Here is an 18,808-nt window from a genome sequence, read left to right on the forward strand (position 1 = left end):
TGTGGGTCTAAACAATGAAATAAATCTCAAGAAGAGAGAGCAAACGGAAAGAAAACTAAGGGTAAAGATAGTATCTCTTAAACAAAACAATCATAGCTTGACACACACAGTATAACTTAGTGAATAAGGGCATGAAATCTGAAGTCACATTGCCTAGGTTCAAATCCCAACTGTGACACTTTTTGACAAGTTCTTTACATCTCCATACATTAAAATAGAAATAATATTAGCGCCTATCTCATCATATTTTTACGACGACTAAATGAGTTTATGTATAAAAAGTGCTTAGAACAGCACCTGGCATACAGTAAGTCCTAAATAAATGTTATCATCATCATCACCATCATAATTAAAATATAATTATAGATATGTTGCACACAATTTTGAGAAGGATCTCGAAAGAGGCAGTTTCATAGAAACAAGAAAGAATGGCTCTTCTGTGTGATGATTAACTTGACTATGGTTAATTAACTTACTTGGTGAGAATATTATTCCAGTTTGTTCAGAGTCAAAGGTTTGATTTTCATGTGGATATGCTGGCTACATTGCATGACCACAGATTAAGACACTAATTCTGAGTAGTTGTATTCAATGAATTCTCCTGGTTTTAACAAGGTGACTTGTGAAAAGTGTAAATTGATTAATCCAAATTCATGAATAACTTTAGAAAAAAATGAATCTATAAATACATTCTTTTGAACGTGGTTCAGTCATATGGTCTTAATATATGATAAATTCTAGGACTGGAAAAATATTTAAAGATGATCTGGAGCCAAGTCATTAATTTTTATAGAAAAAAAAAATAGACTCGGAGACAAAACGTGACTTAAGATCACATGATTACTTTGTGGCAGAGTTGAACTCTTAGCTCATGTTTTGTTTTGTTTTTCCATTACATGCATTCATTAAATATAGGATATTTTTAATATCTTGGAGAACTTTCTATTTAAAAATTCTATTTCTGTCATTATAGTTTATTACTCCATTGTAAAAAACTCAGTCCCAATGACAGAATGTGTGACTTTGAAGGCCATTGCAAGGACATTGTCATAAGAAAAATGGAAAGCCATTTTCAGGTATTGAGCATGTAAGGTTAAAAGACATTACCTGACTTAAATTTTTAAAAGATCCATTTGCCTTAATGGATCAGAATGGGAGAAAATATTTGCAAATGAAGCAACTGACAAAGGATTAATCTCCAAGATTTACAAGCAGCTCATGCAGCTCAATAACAAAAAAACAAACAACCCAATCCAAAAATGGGCAGAAGACCTAAACAGACATTTCTCCAAAGAAGATGTACAGATTGCCAACAAACACATGAAAGAATGCTCAATATCATTAATCATTAGAGAAATGCAAATCAAAACTACAATGAGATATCATCTCACACCGGTCAGAATGGCCATCATCAAAAAATCTAGAAACAATAAATGCTGGAGAGGGTGTGAAGAAAAGGAAACACTCTTGCACTGTTGGTGGGAATGTAAATTGATACAGCCACTATGGAGAACAGTATGGAGGTTCCTTAAAAAACTAAAAATAGAACTACCATATGACCCAGCAATTCCACTACTGGGCATATACCCTGAGAAAACCATAATTCAAAAAGAGTCATGTACCAAAATGTTCATTGCAGCTCTATTTACAATAGCCAGGACATGGAAGCAACCTAAGTGTCCATCGACAGATGAATGGATAAAGAAGATGTGGCACATATATACAATGGAATATTACTCAGCCATAAAAAGAAACGAAATGGAGTTACTTGTAGTGAGGTGGATGGAGTTAGAGTCTGTCATACAGAGTGAAGTAAGTAAGAAAGAGAAAAACAAATACAGTATGCTAACACATATATATGGAATCTAAGGGGAAAAAAAAAAAAGGTCATGAAGAACCTAGTGGCAAGACGGGAATAAAGACACAGACCTACTAGGGAATGGACTTGAGGATATGGGGAGGAGGAAGGGTAAGATGTGACAAAGTGAGAGAGTGGCATGAACATATATACACTACCAAACGTAAAATAGCTAGTGGGAAGCAACCGCATAGCACAGGGAGATCAGCTCTGTGCTTTGCGACCACCTAGAGGGGTGGGATAGGGAGGGTAGGAGGGAGGGAGATGCAAGAGGGAAGAGATATGGAAACATATGTATATGTATAACTGATTCACTTTGTTATAAAGCAGAAACTAACACACCATTGTAAAGCAATTATACTCCAATAAAGATGTTTAAAAAAAAAAAAGAATAAATGGCAGGGAAGCGCAAGGCAAGGATCAATTAGGAGGTTATTGCCATAACCCAAGTGAGAGATGATGTTGGCTTGGACTAGGATGGTAGCAGCAAGAAAGGTATTAAGCTGTCAAAGTCTGGATATGTTTTGATTGTAGCACCAACAACATTTCCTTCTATGTTGGATGTGAAGTGTAAGAGAAAAGAGGAGTCACAGGAGGCAGAGGAGTACAAACTTCCAGGACAAACCTTCAGGAATTTCTAATTTTTTCTTAACTAAATGTCTCTTGCTGCAATCTACATCATGATTTACTTATCTTCACCTCTGTGAAAAGAGGTCCATCACCATCTACACAATGCCCTCTTGTGAATCTGGCAGCATCCAGAATCATACCACGTATTCTGAAAGAAATTAAACAATGGCTCCTGACCTCAAAGGATTTTATCATTTGGTAAATTAAACCTCCTTTAAATAGGAAGGAGATATATTTGACAGCATTACAAATGTAGCTAGAAGTTGCAACTTGGTGTTAAACTGGAACCCTTCTGGACACGTCTGCTGAAATTAGGGAACCAAGCTCACCAAATGTCCATTGGCATGAGGAACAGAGGAGTGCTTGGGTTAGAATTCATCCCACAGGAAGTAGGAGAATCAAGCTTCTGAAGGAAAAGCTGATACTAGGTATGTTGTTGTGTTACTACTTGTCTTTATTGCCAGCTCAGCTCCCTCTGGACTCATATCTCTCCCAGGGAAGGGAGAGAGCTGTGAAAAAAGAATGAAAAAAAGGCTGTTTTCCACAAAATCCTCTAAGATATGAGAGTAAAAGCCAATATCACTTTGATAGACCCTCATGGAATATAGCCCAGAAAGCCAGAGAAGCACTGCATGGCATAGCTTTGACATCTCCAGGGCTCCATGCTTTATTGTCAGTGACCACTGGTACAGGGAGCAGTGTCCTCAGGAGCACAGGTGCTTGTTGTGATGATAGTGTCTCTAGGATACATCAGTAGAACCCAGAAGATATGAGGTAGAGCAAGAGAGGAGTAAAGGAAGTGATATCTCCACGGACAAGCACATGTGAGACTCAGAAATACCTGTAGGGACTCAGCTGCATTATTAGCAGGTAAGCAAGAGCCAGAGAGATAAGTTTACATTATTATTCTTGACCAGCTTTAAAATAATGATAATAGAATGAGTTCTTTACACTCCAATTACTCACTGCAGCATTTTGTATAAATGTATTTCACAATTAGGCAGTCTTTATACCCCAAAGCTCACATATTTGCTACATCTGTTTGAGATTTCCAGAATCCAGGTAGCTAGCCTCTCTTTGGGGATATTAAACAGAAGGAAACCTGCAAAACAGACTTTTCTTCTTTTGAAAATGGTAAACATGAGATTTTTTTAAAAAACAAGCACCTTTCATAAAAGCAGTCATTTTTACAAAATCAATTAAAAGATTGAATATCTATATGCCACCTGTCCTGATGCGTATATTAAGAACCTTATTCCATGTAACACTTCAACAATGCTGCTTACATCCTTTTTCACTCATGAAGGAACTAACATTCCTTCTTTAAATACTCCTTCTTTAGAGATGCTTTCTTAAATGGCCTCACACAACTGCATCATGTTGAAGAAGCCAAAAAGACATTTACGGCAGTGTGCCAATTTCACCCAAATTCAATAATTTTCTTAATCTTGAATTATACTTTGACCTTGACTTCATACCTCCTCATGCCTAGAGATCATTTCTTTGTTTCTTTATTCATTTAGCTGTATTTCTATCCTACCCTCTACTCAAAAGTTTTTGATAGGTCCTGTACCTCTAGTTCCAGATGAAGGTGAGATTAGTTTTATTAGCATTGCAGTCATTATCACAAGTGCAATGCCAGAAGGGAAAGGTCCAGGGAGGATATCCACACCACCACTGTCCCGTTTCCTAGAGAAAAGGGTCACTGGTTAAGGTGCTTCAAAAGGTGAGAAAAGATTGTACTCTAGCCAAAAGAGAAGATGGAGAAGAAAAAGAGATCTGGAAGATGAGTGTGACAGAGTCATAGATCAGTGGAAGCTTTCATTCAAGTAAACTTAGTAGGTTCCTTGGAAAAATTGATCAGTTCCTTTATGTAGTATTAGAAGATGGTAAATCAAATCAAACAAGATACCCATTAGGTCAAAAACCCTATGAAAAATACAATGATACTGAAAATCTCCATTCCAGCACAAGTACATATGGTTTAGAAAGAACATAGACTTTGGAACCCACCACCTGCAATTCCAGAAATTACATGCTGAAAACATCACTACTAGCCACCCCATAAGTGTAAGATATTATACTATCAAGTACCAGAGTTCAGCTGCATGTCTTCACCTGCACTCAACTAGCCCTTTAAATTTCAGATCTTAATGTGTATTTCCATCTTCACTACTACCTTCCATCCACCAACACCTCATTAAGATATCTATGTTTAGGAATATGAAGAGAAAAGCATTCGTGTGGTTTTGGGAGGAGGAGGGGTGGAAGGGGGGAAGCAAATGAAAAGAATAATTCGCCAGGACAAAACATTCTAGCAAAAACTTCCCACCTTTTTCTGAAATAGTCTCATCATCTTGTCATCGACTGCTCTGCTCTTGTCTATCATGAAAATAGAAATAGCCCCACTCTCAGTGAGATCCAGAAGGAATGCACATCTCACCCGCTTTGGAATCAGGAAGTCCAGTTTTGTGAGAGGAAGTATATGTGCGCCAAAGTGTGTGTGTGTGTGTGTGTGTGTGTGTGTGTGTGTGTGTGTGTGAAAGAGAGGGAGAGAGAGAGATTGAGATTTACCTTCCTATGAGGGAGAACTCGCCCATGACTCCCAGGCGCCGCATAGCACTCAGGAGGCCTCTGACGGTCATGCCTTCGCAGAAGCAAACCACCACTCTGGCCTTGGGAAGCCGCTCTCGGAGCTTGCGCAGGAGTCGGTCAAAGCTCTTCTCCCCAGCATTGCTGTAGATTTTGTCTGAATGGGCGATGCAGAGGCCTTCCTGGGCAGCCAGCTCTTTGAAAGCATCCATTCCGCTCTCCCCGTAATTCCCTGTCCAGAAACAATCAGCAGATGTTCAAGACAACCTGGCAGCAGCAGCAGTAACAAGCTAGGAAAAGGAGACTCATTAGTCACAGGGAATGAAGAGGACAGACTTGCCAAATAATTTGTATATATAACAGGGACTGAAGGAAGATCTGGATGGACTAAAGAGAATAATCAAATGTAATCAAACTATCAACTCTGTGAAAATAATGGAAAACTATATAACTAGGGTGTCCACAGTGAAACAGGTTTTGAGAAATGAGGGACGGCTGCCCTGTTTTACAACCATGATTACTAGTGGTTGTTCCAGATTTTAGCAACGTGGGACAAGTCAGAACATTGGGGTAGGAGGTCAACCAGCACAATGAGATGTGTTCATTTGAGGGTTTGCTTCAGCTGGCTGCCAGGTTAAGAGCAGACACTCATGGTGATAGCAAGTCCTGCAACATTTCCATGAAGAGTGAGTAAGAAAAGCAAATGGAGCACCTGACCAGGCCGGAATATGCAGACAAAAACCAGCTATAGATCTCAATATCTATAAAAGTTTTAAATCTCAATATCTATAAAAGTTTCACGGACTTTGTTATGAAACTTATAAGATTTTCCTGTATTTTTGAAACAAGAAAAGAGTTCTCGTTTCCTGTTTCATAAGATTAAATTACCAAATTAATGTTTTTGCCTCTTCAGTTAACCACCTTCAGTGGCTTAATACAGTCCAGTGAAGCCCGAATGGAAGATTTAACACATGACAAAATCCTCAGCTCCATGGACTGTGGTCACACATCATGGCTCAGACAAGAGGCACTGACCGATTATAAGGGGGAAGACTGCCGCTGGTAAGTGAATGCCTCATCTGCCTGCAGAAGAGGGCACGAGGAAGGAAATCAGATGCCGCTTACAATAATAAATGCAGGTTCAGGAATCTACAAGGTACAAAGACATCACCAGCCAACTCTTTCAAAAAAAGGCACTGAAAAGGCATCATAAGATGGTGTTACAAGGGGAACAACTTTATTGCTAAGGTGCCACCTTTGGACTACAATCACAGAAGAAGATTTTACTCTTTTATCGAAATACATGCAGACTAAAGGAGCAAAAATATTCTATGCATTTGAATAAGAAAATCCTTGTGTTTTAAATCTAGTAAAGGCCTTAGACATACTCTGTGCAAACCCTTCAGGTTACAGCAAGGAAACTGGGCCAAGTGAAGTGGCTCACCAGTAGGCATGAAGCTTGTTTGTGTTAGAACTGGAACAGTCTACCTGATTCCTAAGTTACTGTTTGTTTCTCTTAACAGCAACGAGCAACTAAACACGTATGTTTTCATAAGTTTTTTTGAAAATGTCAGCATAGGTCAATTGGTTCTATGAAATACTTGTTTCAATTACTTTATTCTTATTTTCTTGTTTGGATAGCAATTCTTCATTATACAAGTTGATTGAGAGCTGAGTATGATGTGGTAGACCATGTTTAAACTGCTCATTTCTCTTATGAAGCCTACGAGACTCCAAACTAGCATACATATTTCTACAAAAGTAACTCTAATATAAGAATGACTTGTACTTTTATAAATCTTTATATTTTAAACATTGCATTCATAAATTTTATCTTATTTGTACTCATTATGTTGATGATAGTACTACATACAAATACTATACAAAAAAGGAAGAAAATCACCTCTAGGAAGCTTAAAATCATGTTACTTTCATTTAGTAGCAATGACATGACTAACTCAAATGTAAATATCTGATAGAGATGCTATGGGTTAGGAATCAGGAAGAGCTGCCTAAAGAAAGTACTTGTGGTATGGAAGGTGTGGAGAAAAAGGAATCCTTGTATATTGTTGGCAGGAATGTAAATTGATACAGCCATTATGGGAAACAATATGAAGTTCTCCAAAATTTTAAAATGGAACTATCATATGATTCAGTAATCCCTCTACTAGGTGTATATCCAAAGGAAATGTAATCAGTATCTTAAATAGCCAAGATACGGAAATAGCCTAAATGTCCATTGATGCGTGAATGGATAAAGAAAATGTAATAAATGTTATATTCCATATATATATTATATACATATATATATAACATATATATGGAATGGAATATTATCCATAGAATATTAGCCATAAAATATGGAATATTAGCCATAAAATGGAATATTTGTTGTAAAAATGAAGGTAAGGCCACCATTTGCAATAACATGGGTAAACCTGGAGGACATTATGCTAAGTGAAATAAGTCAGACATAGAAAAACAAATACTGTATGATATCTGTTATATGTGAAATCTAAAAAAAGTCAAGCTCATAGAGCCAGAGAGTAGAACAGCGGTTACTAGAAGTGGGGGAATGGAGAAACTGGGGAGATGTTGGTCAAAGAATGCAAAATCTCAGTTATAAGATGGGTAAGTTCTGGGTATCTAATGTACAGTATGGTGACTATACAGGTAATTATATATATAATATATATATCATATATAATAATCTACAGCTAATAATATATATTGTATATTTGAAATTTGCTGAGAGTAGATCTTAAATGTTCTCAGAAAAACAACAAAAGAGGTAACTATGAGGTAATGGATGTGTAAATTAACTTGACTGTGGTAATCATTTCACAATGTATATATATATATATATATATATAAACTACCACATTGCACACCTTAAACATACACTATTTTGTTTGTCAATTATATCTCAAAAATCTGGGAAAAAAAGAAAGTGCTTTTATTCTGGATCTTAAAATATAAACAGATTTTCCACAGATAGAAAGAAAACTAGAGGACATGTATTCTTTGCCTGACTCCTTGGTCATGAGCAAGCGATGCCAGACTTAAAATAAAACACTCAGCACAGAACCTACCCTCTGTCTCCCCTCTCCTTTCCATCTGACCACCCAGACCTCCTCTTGCCTTTCCTGGTAGTGAGGAATTTATTTAGATACTTCTCTGTGTAACCCTGGAAGGAGTTCTAAGTATATAAAGAACTGACATAATAAAACTCTTAAAAGTACTATGTAAATGTTAACACTCAGGTCTGGTAGCGAGCTGCATATTTTTATTCAATTATCAAATAGATTATTGAGCTCTCAACTTGGAAAAAATCCCTAGGCTCTGCTCTTTAAAGAGTTGCCCAGAATTATCGGACATTGACTTTGCCTTCAATTTGATGAATATTTGCTGTCTCTGGTACTGTGCTAAATACCTAAGCACTTCATTTTTTCATTACAACTCCATATAGAAGTTATAAGTCTCTGATGGGGATGTGGAAGCTCTAAGAGGTTATGTAACTTGCCTAAGATCAAACAGTGACGAATATAGGATTCAACATCTAACTCAGAAGTTCCTGTTCATAACCACCATTTTATACTGCCTCCTACATGGACTTATAATACACCTATGAAGGCATGACACAAGCACACAAAATACAGCAACAATACTACGCTGTATATGCTCCATGGGAAATGAAAAATACCATAATACTAAATTTCAGAATGAGAGAGCTGGGATGATCAGAGAATACCTCTTGGGAAAAGTAGGAATGAAAATGAGTTCTTGAAGAATGTAAGCAAGGGATTGGCTTTCAGGGTAAATGGAAGTGAATGAGAATCCATAAAAGGTATTTTTAGAGGCAATGACTAGAGATGTTCCACTGGAGCAGAAGGTTCATGGTTTGTAGAATGCCACTCTGTATAGCACATCTCTAGTGAAGTATCTGGCATACCACTACAGGATTGCAACATGGAAACGTGCTATATGTTGCTGTGTTGTAACAGATTTTGTAACAGACTTTATCACTGTTATGATGTTGCCTAAAACCTAGAGAGCAAGAGAGAGAGATGGAAGAGTGGCATCTGACAAAGCCCATAAAATATAAAATTGAAATATATTGAAACATATGAGAAAAAGATTTACGGAGAGTAAATCAAGATATTCTATAAAACAAGCTTTTAAACAGAACTTACGGGGAGATTAACGAGAGAAAACATGGGGTTTACAAAGAAATCCCTATAGTTTGAATAATAAAAGTATTTAAACATAATAGAAGTGGACATTGTACAAGGGCAAAGTTAATAAAGGTACTGAAAATAGGAGTAAAAATTAGAACTATCTCAAGAGAGAAAAGAAAATGGCTAAAACTCAATTTTCTAAACTACATATGATTTTTTGAAGAAGTTAGATATGATTATTATCAGACCATATTAACAGATATTCATTCATAAAAGATTGATTTGTAGTGATTTGGTGGTAAGTTACACTGAGCAAACAAGCTATGAAATAAAATTGTCTTGCATTTCATAATCACCTGTATGAACTGTCATCATAGCAAAAAGGAGGCACTTAAGGCTAGTCTTTATATTGATTGCTTTTTCTTCTACTCTTAAAATATTGAAGATATATTTAAGAAACAATCTGAACTCCATTTGGTGGCTAAAATAACACTTCAGCCATTATGTTGAATGAAGTCCAAATCCCGTTATTGCATCTTCATAAATTATCTTGGTAAAACAACAGCATTCAACATATCTCATCCCTACGTATGTACACCTCAGTTATATGAGGGAAAACATTTATACAGGGAAAATAGGTAGATATTTCTTCACTTTCCTTAAAGAAGGAACAGTATTACTTTCAAAGATTCACTAGTCTTATGCTCTAGACTCCCTTAATCTCTGCCTTATTTCATGCTTATATCCCTTTATTGGTATTCTTTGGTAGTCTTAGGCTCCCTGGATGATGATATACCCCTTGCGTTATGGGCCAGTCCCTATCTGAGGTCCTGAAAACTGATCATTCTGCCTCCTGGGACATCTTGGACAAATAAGATAATATCCCATTTTTGAAAGAACTATGGTTGATGGAAATTGATTTCACAGCACCTTCTGGAAACCTACTGCCAATATTCAACAATCATCACTATCAGGAAATTCTTCTTTTTGATCTAAATACTGTACAACAAAATATAAATTCATATCCCCTTCACTCTCAGTGGAGGCAGGTATCAGTTCCTTTGAATTATTTCTTTCTTTTTTTTAAAAAAGTCTTTCTGGAAGCCACAGTTCAGCTTTCTCTCCTCCCAGGGAAACAACCCCTATTATTTTAACCTTTCCTGGCAACCTTTTAATTTGTTTGGTTCTCCCACTTAATACATAGAAAGAGTTATGTTTCCCTGCTTCCATCCACACACCTGCAGTCAGCATTATGGGTCTGGTTAGTCAGAGGTGAATGAGTCATCACCTGCCTTAGAAGCACATAAGGGATTTTATATGCAAGGTCAGGGAAGGAACTGCTTGACACAAGGCGATCAGAGAAAACAGAAGAGAATACTTTTTATCAGAAATTTCACAACCCCACCTTTAATTACCCCAGTTTGGGCAGGTAGAGTTATAGCATCCAAGTGGAAGAAGGAGATTTACCAAAAGGTGACTGTCATCTCTATGCAATAGGACTGATTAATCTTTGTCCTTTTGCCCCATCATGTTTTCAGGTATGCCTTACAGCTGAGTAAATAAGAGGATGAGCCTTGGAGGAAGATCAACCTGGTTTGAATCCTGGATCCTAGATGAGGAGATAGCCTTAAAGTATTTTCTTTAGGTTTTGTGCAAATGGGGGTCATAACATACATCTCAAAGACTTGTCATGATTATTGAATTATATGTGTTCATGAATGTAAAGTTCCTAGAACACAGAAAAATTCAGGGGATGGTGCCTACTTTTATTCTCCATGTTTCTCTAAAGTTGTAGAATCTAAAATTGGACATAAGGCTTTATCATTGACTCAAGAGCTTTAAATTCCTTTATTTCTGTGTTCCTATTTATAAAACCCAAGCTTGTGACTGTTTCTTTAACTGAAGTGTTCAGCTCTCCATTCATGGTCACCTTGTTCCCAAGCTGTTCCTAGATCACTTTTTCTGTCATACTTGCCCAAAGCAATTCCTTCTCCATTTTATTTTTGGACTATTGGTGTTTACACAATGCATTCAAAAGTCTGTGTTTGTCTATATTGAGTCTCTGTCACTCAGTCTTCTTTAAGTTTCAGCCACTCTATCTTTAAGTTTCAGCCACTGTATCTATTTTAGAGCTTTATGCAATAACCCAGTTTGTTGCTTCTCTAACTCAAGTTCTTTATGATATGGAGAAAGAAGTTAAGAGAAGGCAAAATGTAAGTGGTATAAAAATACAAAAGGACATCATCCTTCTTGCAGAAAAGTGGCATTTTTCCATTTCAGTTTTCACATGGAGAAAACAGGTTCACAGAAGCAGCCCCTATCATACCTGTCCACTATCCCTGCCTATGTGATATTGAATATACAATCACAACTGGGAAAATTGTATCTAGTAACAAGTTGAGAAAAAGTAACCCCAACACACACACACACTAGTATTCTTTTTAGATAATACCTAGTGTTAGCAAGAGTTCATGGAAATGAGCACTCATATACTGCTAATGGTAATATAAACTGTTCCACCTTTTTGGTGGAAAATTTGTAGTAACAATGTTTTAAATTACATTCATATTTTTTAACTCAGAAATTTAGTTTTCAGAAAATACTTTCATTGTCCATCAAGTTCCAGTTACAAGGATCTCCATCACAGCACACAATTGGAAAATATAACAGAAACCAAAAAAAAAAAAAAAACCCAAAACAAACAAGAAAAAAACTATTTTCTACAATAGGAGATGTTGATGTTTAAATAATTATTATGTAATGGTATAAAGAATATATGCAACCGTTTTCTAGGGTGATATAAAGTTGTACTCAACGTAAAAGGAAAGCCATATTGTTAAGTACAAAAAGTTTAAAATAGTGTGTAAAATATAAAGCCAATTTTTAATATATGTGTATATATATAAAGTTTGAAGAATATGCAAGAAAATATTAACAGTTTTTTCAGAATTATATATAATTATGTTTTTATATTTTATTATCTTTGTTTTCTAATTTATCCAAATAATCATGTATTATTTTGTTAATAAAAATGGTTGAAATAAAAATACATAGGGTACAGTTTTTATCTGACTATCATGCCAAGCATAGTTATTATGGGGTATTCAGGAAACTTTGCTAGAAGGGAAATGAACCTCTCACAAGAACAATGTAACAATTTTTCTGACGATCTTACTCTCTAGTGTGCGTTTTTCATGGGTAGAGATTAACTGCTTGTAGCGGCGTGGTGTACTTACTGAAAAATAAAGTTGGTGTGTAGGATCGGCGGTTTTGTTCATGTCGTGAGTAAAGCAATTTTTAAAAATTTGTTAGTGTTGAGGTTTTTTTTTGAACGGAAAAAGCTTAGAAATTCTTTTCTCCGTAGTGGTTGTGTGGTGGTAATTCTTAAGCATATATTAAGTTTTACGATAATAAATGCTGGTTAATGTTACAAAAAAAAAAAAGAAATAAGAAATACCAATGTTATAGTCACTTAGTGGGGCATGCAGGATCTTAGTTTCCTGACCAGAGACTGAACCTGTGACCCCTGCAGTGGAAGCGTGGAGTCTTAACCACTGGACCACCAGGGAATTCCCTACAGTCACTGCTCTTAAACAAAGTTGACCATAAACCGTGTGCCATTTCCTGTGATGCCTACCTACTTGGATTGAGAGAGTCTGTTTAATATATACCGATTTCCTGTTTGAAATTCCAAAATCTGATATGAGTACCCTTAATTTATTAAAGAAGTAGTTAGTCTCCACTTTTTTTTTTCTTTAAGAGTCAGTGAGATTTGAACAGCAATAAGACCAGTATGATATACCAAGGTAATAAATGCTGTTTATGACTTCTTTAAAAAAAAAAAAAAAGTCAATGAGATTTAGTCTGGGAGATGTAAATTTCAATTCTACTGAGTTTCTGCCCTAAGAAAAGATATAAAAGGCTCAGAGCACACTCTCTGATGTAAATTCCCTACAAGCTCTGGGCTGCAGGCCTGGTCATCTCTTCTCCACCATAAGGAAGCACTTCAGGTTAAGGCCAGGATGGGTGGCCCACTGAAGTCTCTCCCTTTGAGTAAAGGGTTAGAAGCAGTGTGAAAGATGTCTAAGTATCATTTGGGCATTATTTCTAATAGGGAATAAAGGTGAATAAAATCTGTTTAACCAGTTTCTGTGTCTTGGTGTCCTGAATATTCTGTCTCATTGAAGGTAAAAGAAATCAAAATATAACTTGGTCGAGGGAGGGTAAGCAACACTAATGTTACAGATCCTAAAGCAGTGGTATAAGTGATCTTATTGTTTTACAATTATCTTTGTTTAACTTCACTACAACCTTGTTGCCTCATTTTGCCATAATTTTCTGCATTTATAAAGAAAACTGAGGCCTGAGAAAATAGTAATTTGCCCAAAAATTGTCAGAGCCAGAATTTGAACTCAGATGTGTCTGACCCTGAAGCCTATAGCCCTTAATTACTTACCTACAACATCCTTTATGTTTCATACTCTAGCAGTTTTCTATGCATTATCCATTCCCCCATCCTTCCTTAATAAAAAAAATACCCCTTTTTGTTTAGGGTGACTGTGCATAGTCAAAAGTACCTACTCTCCCAGATTCTCTTGCAGCTAGAGATGTAGAAGTGACCCAATTCCAGACAATGAGATTTAAGCAGAAGTTGCCAGGTGAGGCTTCTGGGAAATTTTTGAAAAGGTCAGATGCCAGGCATGCTTCTTAGGCCTTTTGTCCCTTCCTTCTTTACACCAGTACGTGGACCTAGGCCTAGATGTGCAGCAGCCATGTTGTCACAATGAGGGGTCAACTATGAGGATGAAGCCTTCACACGAAGGCTGGGGGAGCAGAAAACATAACAGCCCAGCTACCCAGGAGCATCACTACACTTCGTTCTAGCCCTGCACTGGCCGGCCCTGGATGTCTTCTTGAATGAGAAAGGTGAAACCCAGTCCGCAAAGCCACAATTAGAATGGTGTTCTGCTACTTGCAGATGAACACATTCTTGATCCTCTATATGATATTTCACTATAAGAATTCCAGGATGAGAGCAAAAAGTCTTGCCTATCTCTAACCAGCTGTGACCTTGAGTTGTTTGTCATTGTCTTCTTTGCCTCATGTTCAAAGTATGGGGTTCATACTAGATCTTTAAGCCTCCTTACAACATAAGCATTTGGTGATTCTAGAACAATATGAATCAGCACTCTTTCATAATCTAGAGCTTCATGTCAAAACATATTCCATATTCTCAGTACCCAGAGTAAGCACCTGCTTAGCAAAATTTTTTTCAACAGCTTTTTCCTTCCCCAGTCTGATTCTTTTACAAGTACATTACTGTAGGGGAGGAGAAAGCATTTATTGAATAACCATTTAAAATGTATCTTGCCTGTAGGTTTATTTTTTGCCAGTACTCACTTTTAGGTATACAGTCACTAAAAAGCAGGGAACAAGACACAGCCCTGCAACAACAACCATCATATTAGAAAACAAGGCTGCTTACAGAACAAGCTCATTAGGTGAACCCGAAGTAATAGAGAGACATACTGTCCAGCATCAGTGGACTGACATTCAGCAGGAGCCAGCTGTTCCCTTACCCCTCCATGTAGCTACTTTTAGCCACCTTTTGCTCAGTGGAATTAACCCAACCCTGTTACTAAGCCCTTGGTCTCCTCCTATTTAACCCCACTTTTGTATCTTTACATCATCAGTAAAATTTTCCATTGAACCAAGTCAAAATAGGTTTTACCTTGGGTCAAAAGGAAATTAGCCTATGAAGGAAAAATTGTCTTTAATTCAAAGGACATGAGAGCCTCGTGCAGAAAATGTAGTGAATTAAAAGTCCCTTGGATCTGTGCCTATGAAACCTAACCAGTTCTGCCTCGGTCTAGCTATGACCGTGTGCAAATACCTGGACTGCCCTGGGTTCCAGTTTCTTTATCTATAAAGCGAAGGGGTGGCACTGGATAATATCTGAGGGCTCTTATTATCAGGCTGTAAGGCTAGCCCCGGTTTTCTGTACCATGGTGGGAAAGGCTCATTCCATACCACTTTGCATTCTAGCGCCTTAGTTTGACCTGTGTTTCACCTGGACTGAGGATACGAGGACTTTTCCAGTGGCTTTGCCAATGCTCTTGAAGTAATATCATTTGTTTATAGGAGAGGTAGCATTGCAGAATGGTAAAAAGCAGGTACTCTGGAACCAGAGGGCCCTGGGCTCAAATTCTGACTCCCCCACGTATTAGCCACGGGACTTTTGTTAAGTCAGTTAACCTCACTGTGCTTTGGTTCATCTGTACAATAAAAATAGTAATGGAAAGCACCTCTTAGAGTTGTTGTAAGAATTAAATGATTTAAAAAATATAAATATTAGCATATGAGAGTTTGTTATTTATTTAGCTAACATTTCTTGAGCTCTGTGTGCTAGGCACCAGAAGAAGCCATTTACAACCAGTATATCCTTTTGTCCTCAGAAACCCACAACAGGGCATTTCCACATGATAAAACTGAGGTTTGGAAAGTTTGCTTATGTTCCCGCACACAGTAAATGAGAGAGAAGGAAACTCAGGCCTGGCAATTAGAGTCCAGAGCCCATAGTCCTATTTGACATGCTGTAGGAGCACCAGATGTGTGAATATGAGCCTGTAGGGATGAGTCAGCTGGTCAGGGAAACTTCAAGGAAGGGTGACAGGCTGCATCTATGTGTGATGGTGAGCAAGGTAGTATCATTGACAGGCCAACTAAGAACATAACCAAGTGTCACTGGGCATTTTATCTGCTCTTCAGGCCAGGATGTTTGGCATAAGGCTTACATACAATGCTATTAAAAGTGTAAGCAAAGCACTTGGGCCGCTCTAGCTCAGGATTCCTCCTACACTGATACCTGAAATTCTACCATTTGTAACACGTGACTTCTCTTTCTCCTAAAAAGAAAAATCCTCCTGGGAAAGATAACCCATTAAAACCCTGACACCCTAATTTGATTTGGTTTAGCAGATCTTTCTGAAAGCAGTGGGCAACTGGAGGGATCAAGATGCCATGGATACGAGGGGTTGTAAAGCAGAGCAGTGCACAGAAGGCAGAGCATGTCAATCCCACAATACAAGGTCCTGGGTTCTTTCCCACCATTATCCTTGGACCATTTACAAACACCCTCTAGTGGTGAATAATTCTTATGTCTATTATGTAAAATCTTCACAGTACATTTTGACAAGAGGACCACCAAGAAGGAACTGGATGAACACGGAAGATGGGAATATTTAATGACAACGTTAGGGTTAAATATTATATATAAATAAAATATAAAGGAAGAGTTCATGAAGAACCTGAGTGGAAATCATCCACTGTAATTTCCCTTCATCTATATGTGGTATACATTTCCTTATCCCTATTTATTAATACAATATATAATTCAAATATTAGTTTAAAAAAATAAGAATATGCCAAGGTCCTGTTTCCCATTTTGGTATTAAATCATCATTTGTTTTCATCCATAAAAACTAAGAAAGGAGACATTATTTCTGAGAAGCCCAATATTTGGAATCAAGTATTTTAGATAACCTTCAATTATGACATTGCAGGGCAGAGTGAATCTGTTGTAGGATTAAATTTCCTCTGGGCTTTCTTCCACTTCCAAGAGTTTTAAATTGATGAACCACACAGGTATTGTTGATTTAGCTCTTCCAATGACACTCTGCAAGCTCTATGGCTGCCAAATCACAGCTCTCCAATATCTCTGATTCATTACAGAGAAATGAGAGCAGAAATGTAGAAACTCAAATAAGCAGCTCTCTAGTCTCCAGTTTTCTCACCATCACCAGGGGACATAGAAAAACAAGTATTACATACTGTGAATGAACATGATCACTTTGTTGTTCAATATCTTCCAGCACATATGTGTGTGCCAGGCAAAGCAAGGCCCTTAGGGGCAAACAAATGAATGGAAGAGAGTCCATCTGCTAGATAAACCTAGGCTTTTGGAAGAGTTGTACATGCAAAGGGATGATTACAGATGGTGCTGAAGTGCAGGCCAGAGGAGAGAGCATCTACAGGATCAGAAAGTAAGGGTATTAAAATGATATCTTATTCATATCTCTGTTCTCTGGACCCATTCGAATGTAGGAGTAACTAGAGGTCTTTAAAGTTTAAAAAAAAGTAAGAGGAAGAAATAAACAATAAAATGTATGACAATTCCAAATACACACATGTACATACACAGACACACACATGCATATATATATGTGCGTGTGCATGATACATCAAAAAGCTGTCATTAATGGAAATCAGTTTAGATATATTTCTTGTGTCCATTAAAATGAAACAATTTTACTTCCTTACTCTTGCTCATTAATAATCTATCAGTTCTCTAATGTATGTTGAATTTACCAATTACCATTACTTTAATCCAAGCCTTCACTGTCTCTTTCTCCTTATCACCTTTGTGGTCTCCCTAGGTCCACTTTTATTCCTCTTCAATCCACTCCAAACCTGGAAATCACGGTTGTTTTAAATATAATGGGATCAATGTATTTACTGGTTCAGATATCTTTAGTGGTTTCCCCCCAACCCTTAGGATTTAATCCCCAAGTCTTTCATGGCCTAAAAGGTCTCACATGACCCCCAGCTTCCCTGCCAGGCTGGCCTCGCTTCTTGTCACTTTGCCAGTTCACTTTTGCAGCCACAACAGACTCCTGTTCATTTTCAAATGTGTGAAGCTCTTTCCTTGCTCAGAGGCTCCACTCATTTGCTTCCCGCTGCCTTTGCCAGACTTACTTCTATTCATCATGCAGGTTTCAGCCCCTCAGTTCCATCTCTTACTCATAGACGTCTTCCCCAATCGTCCTATAGAAAGTGGCCCTACCTTGGCTCCCTCATCACAATGACAATAAACTCCATTTATTCCCTTTATAGCACTTATGGTGAGATATGGATAAATGTGTAATCATGTAGTTATTAGTGCGGTTATCTGCTTAATGTCTGTATACTCCATTAGTGTGTGTACCTGGTGAAAGTAAGGGCTGTGTCTGTACCACCTTTGTCCAGCACGGTGCCTGTTTCAACTCAATAACTCTGTTGGATGACTCATGAGTAATTGTTGTCCAGTTCAAGCAGTAAATACATGATTAGTCTGCCTGATAAACTCTTTGTCCCACTGGAATGTGATTATGTTGGATTAAAAGTACAAGAGGAATTTGGGAGGCATGTATTACTGCCCCTTTACAGGCTGTGACAGTGTGTACTTAAGTGACAGTGTGTGTTTTCTACGTTTCATTTAAAAATTACATATATGTGTAATTTTAATTAAATAGTTAAATATATAAGTATTATATATTTATTTGTATAATAGTATATATTATATACAACATTATATTATATAAAATATTGTAATTATTACATTATATACAACACCATATATATACATATATATAAAATATATTAGAACTTAGGGAACATTAGATGTTATCTAGTCTATGACCCTCATTTTACAAGTGAGGTCCAAAAAAGTGAATAAACCTACCCAAAATCACAAAGAAAGATAGTGGTGGTATCTTATCAAAACCCGGGGCTC

At 37.2% G+C, this 18,808-nt stretch overlaps 1 protein-coding gene across 3 annotated transcripts in view; it reads right to left on the bottom strand.

Annotated features, from left to right (window-relative positions):
- GRM1 (glutamate metabotropic receptor 1) overlaps positions 1 to 18,808 on the bottom strand; it is a 406,154-nt gene that overhangs the window by 249,750 nt on the left and 137,596 nt on the right. For all 3 annotated transcript variants that reach the window (XM_057528228.1, XM_057528229.1, XM_007171344.2), the window contains one exon: positions 5,063 to 5,312. In XM_057528228.1, coding sequence (XP_057384211.1) covers positions 5,063 to 5,312 — 250 coding nt within the window. The remainder of the gene's footprint in view (positions 1 to 5,062; positions 5,313 to 18,808) is intronic.

The sequence above is a fragment of the Balaenoptera acutorostrata genome, chromosome 14 (assembly GCF_949987535.1).
Source record: "Balaenoptera acutorostrata chromosome 14, mBalAcu1.1, whole genome shotgun sequence".
In the NCBI taxonomy this organism is placed as follows: Eukaryota; Metazoa; Chordata; class Mammalia; order Artiodactyla; family Balaenopteridae; genus Balaenoptera; species Balaenoptera acutorostrata.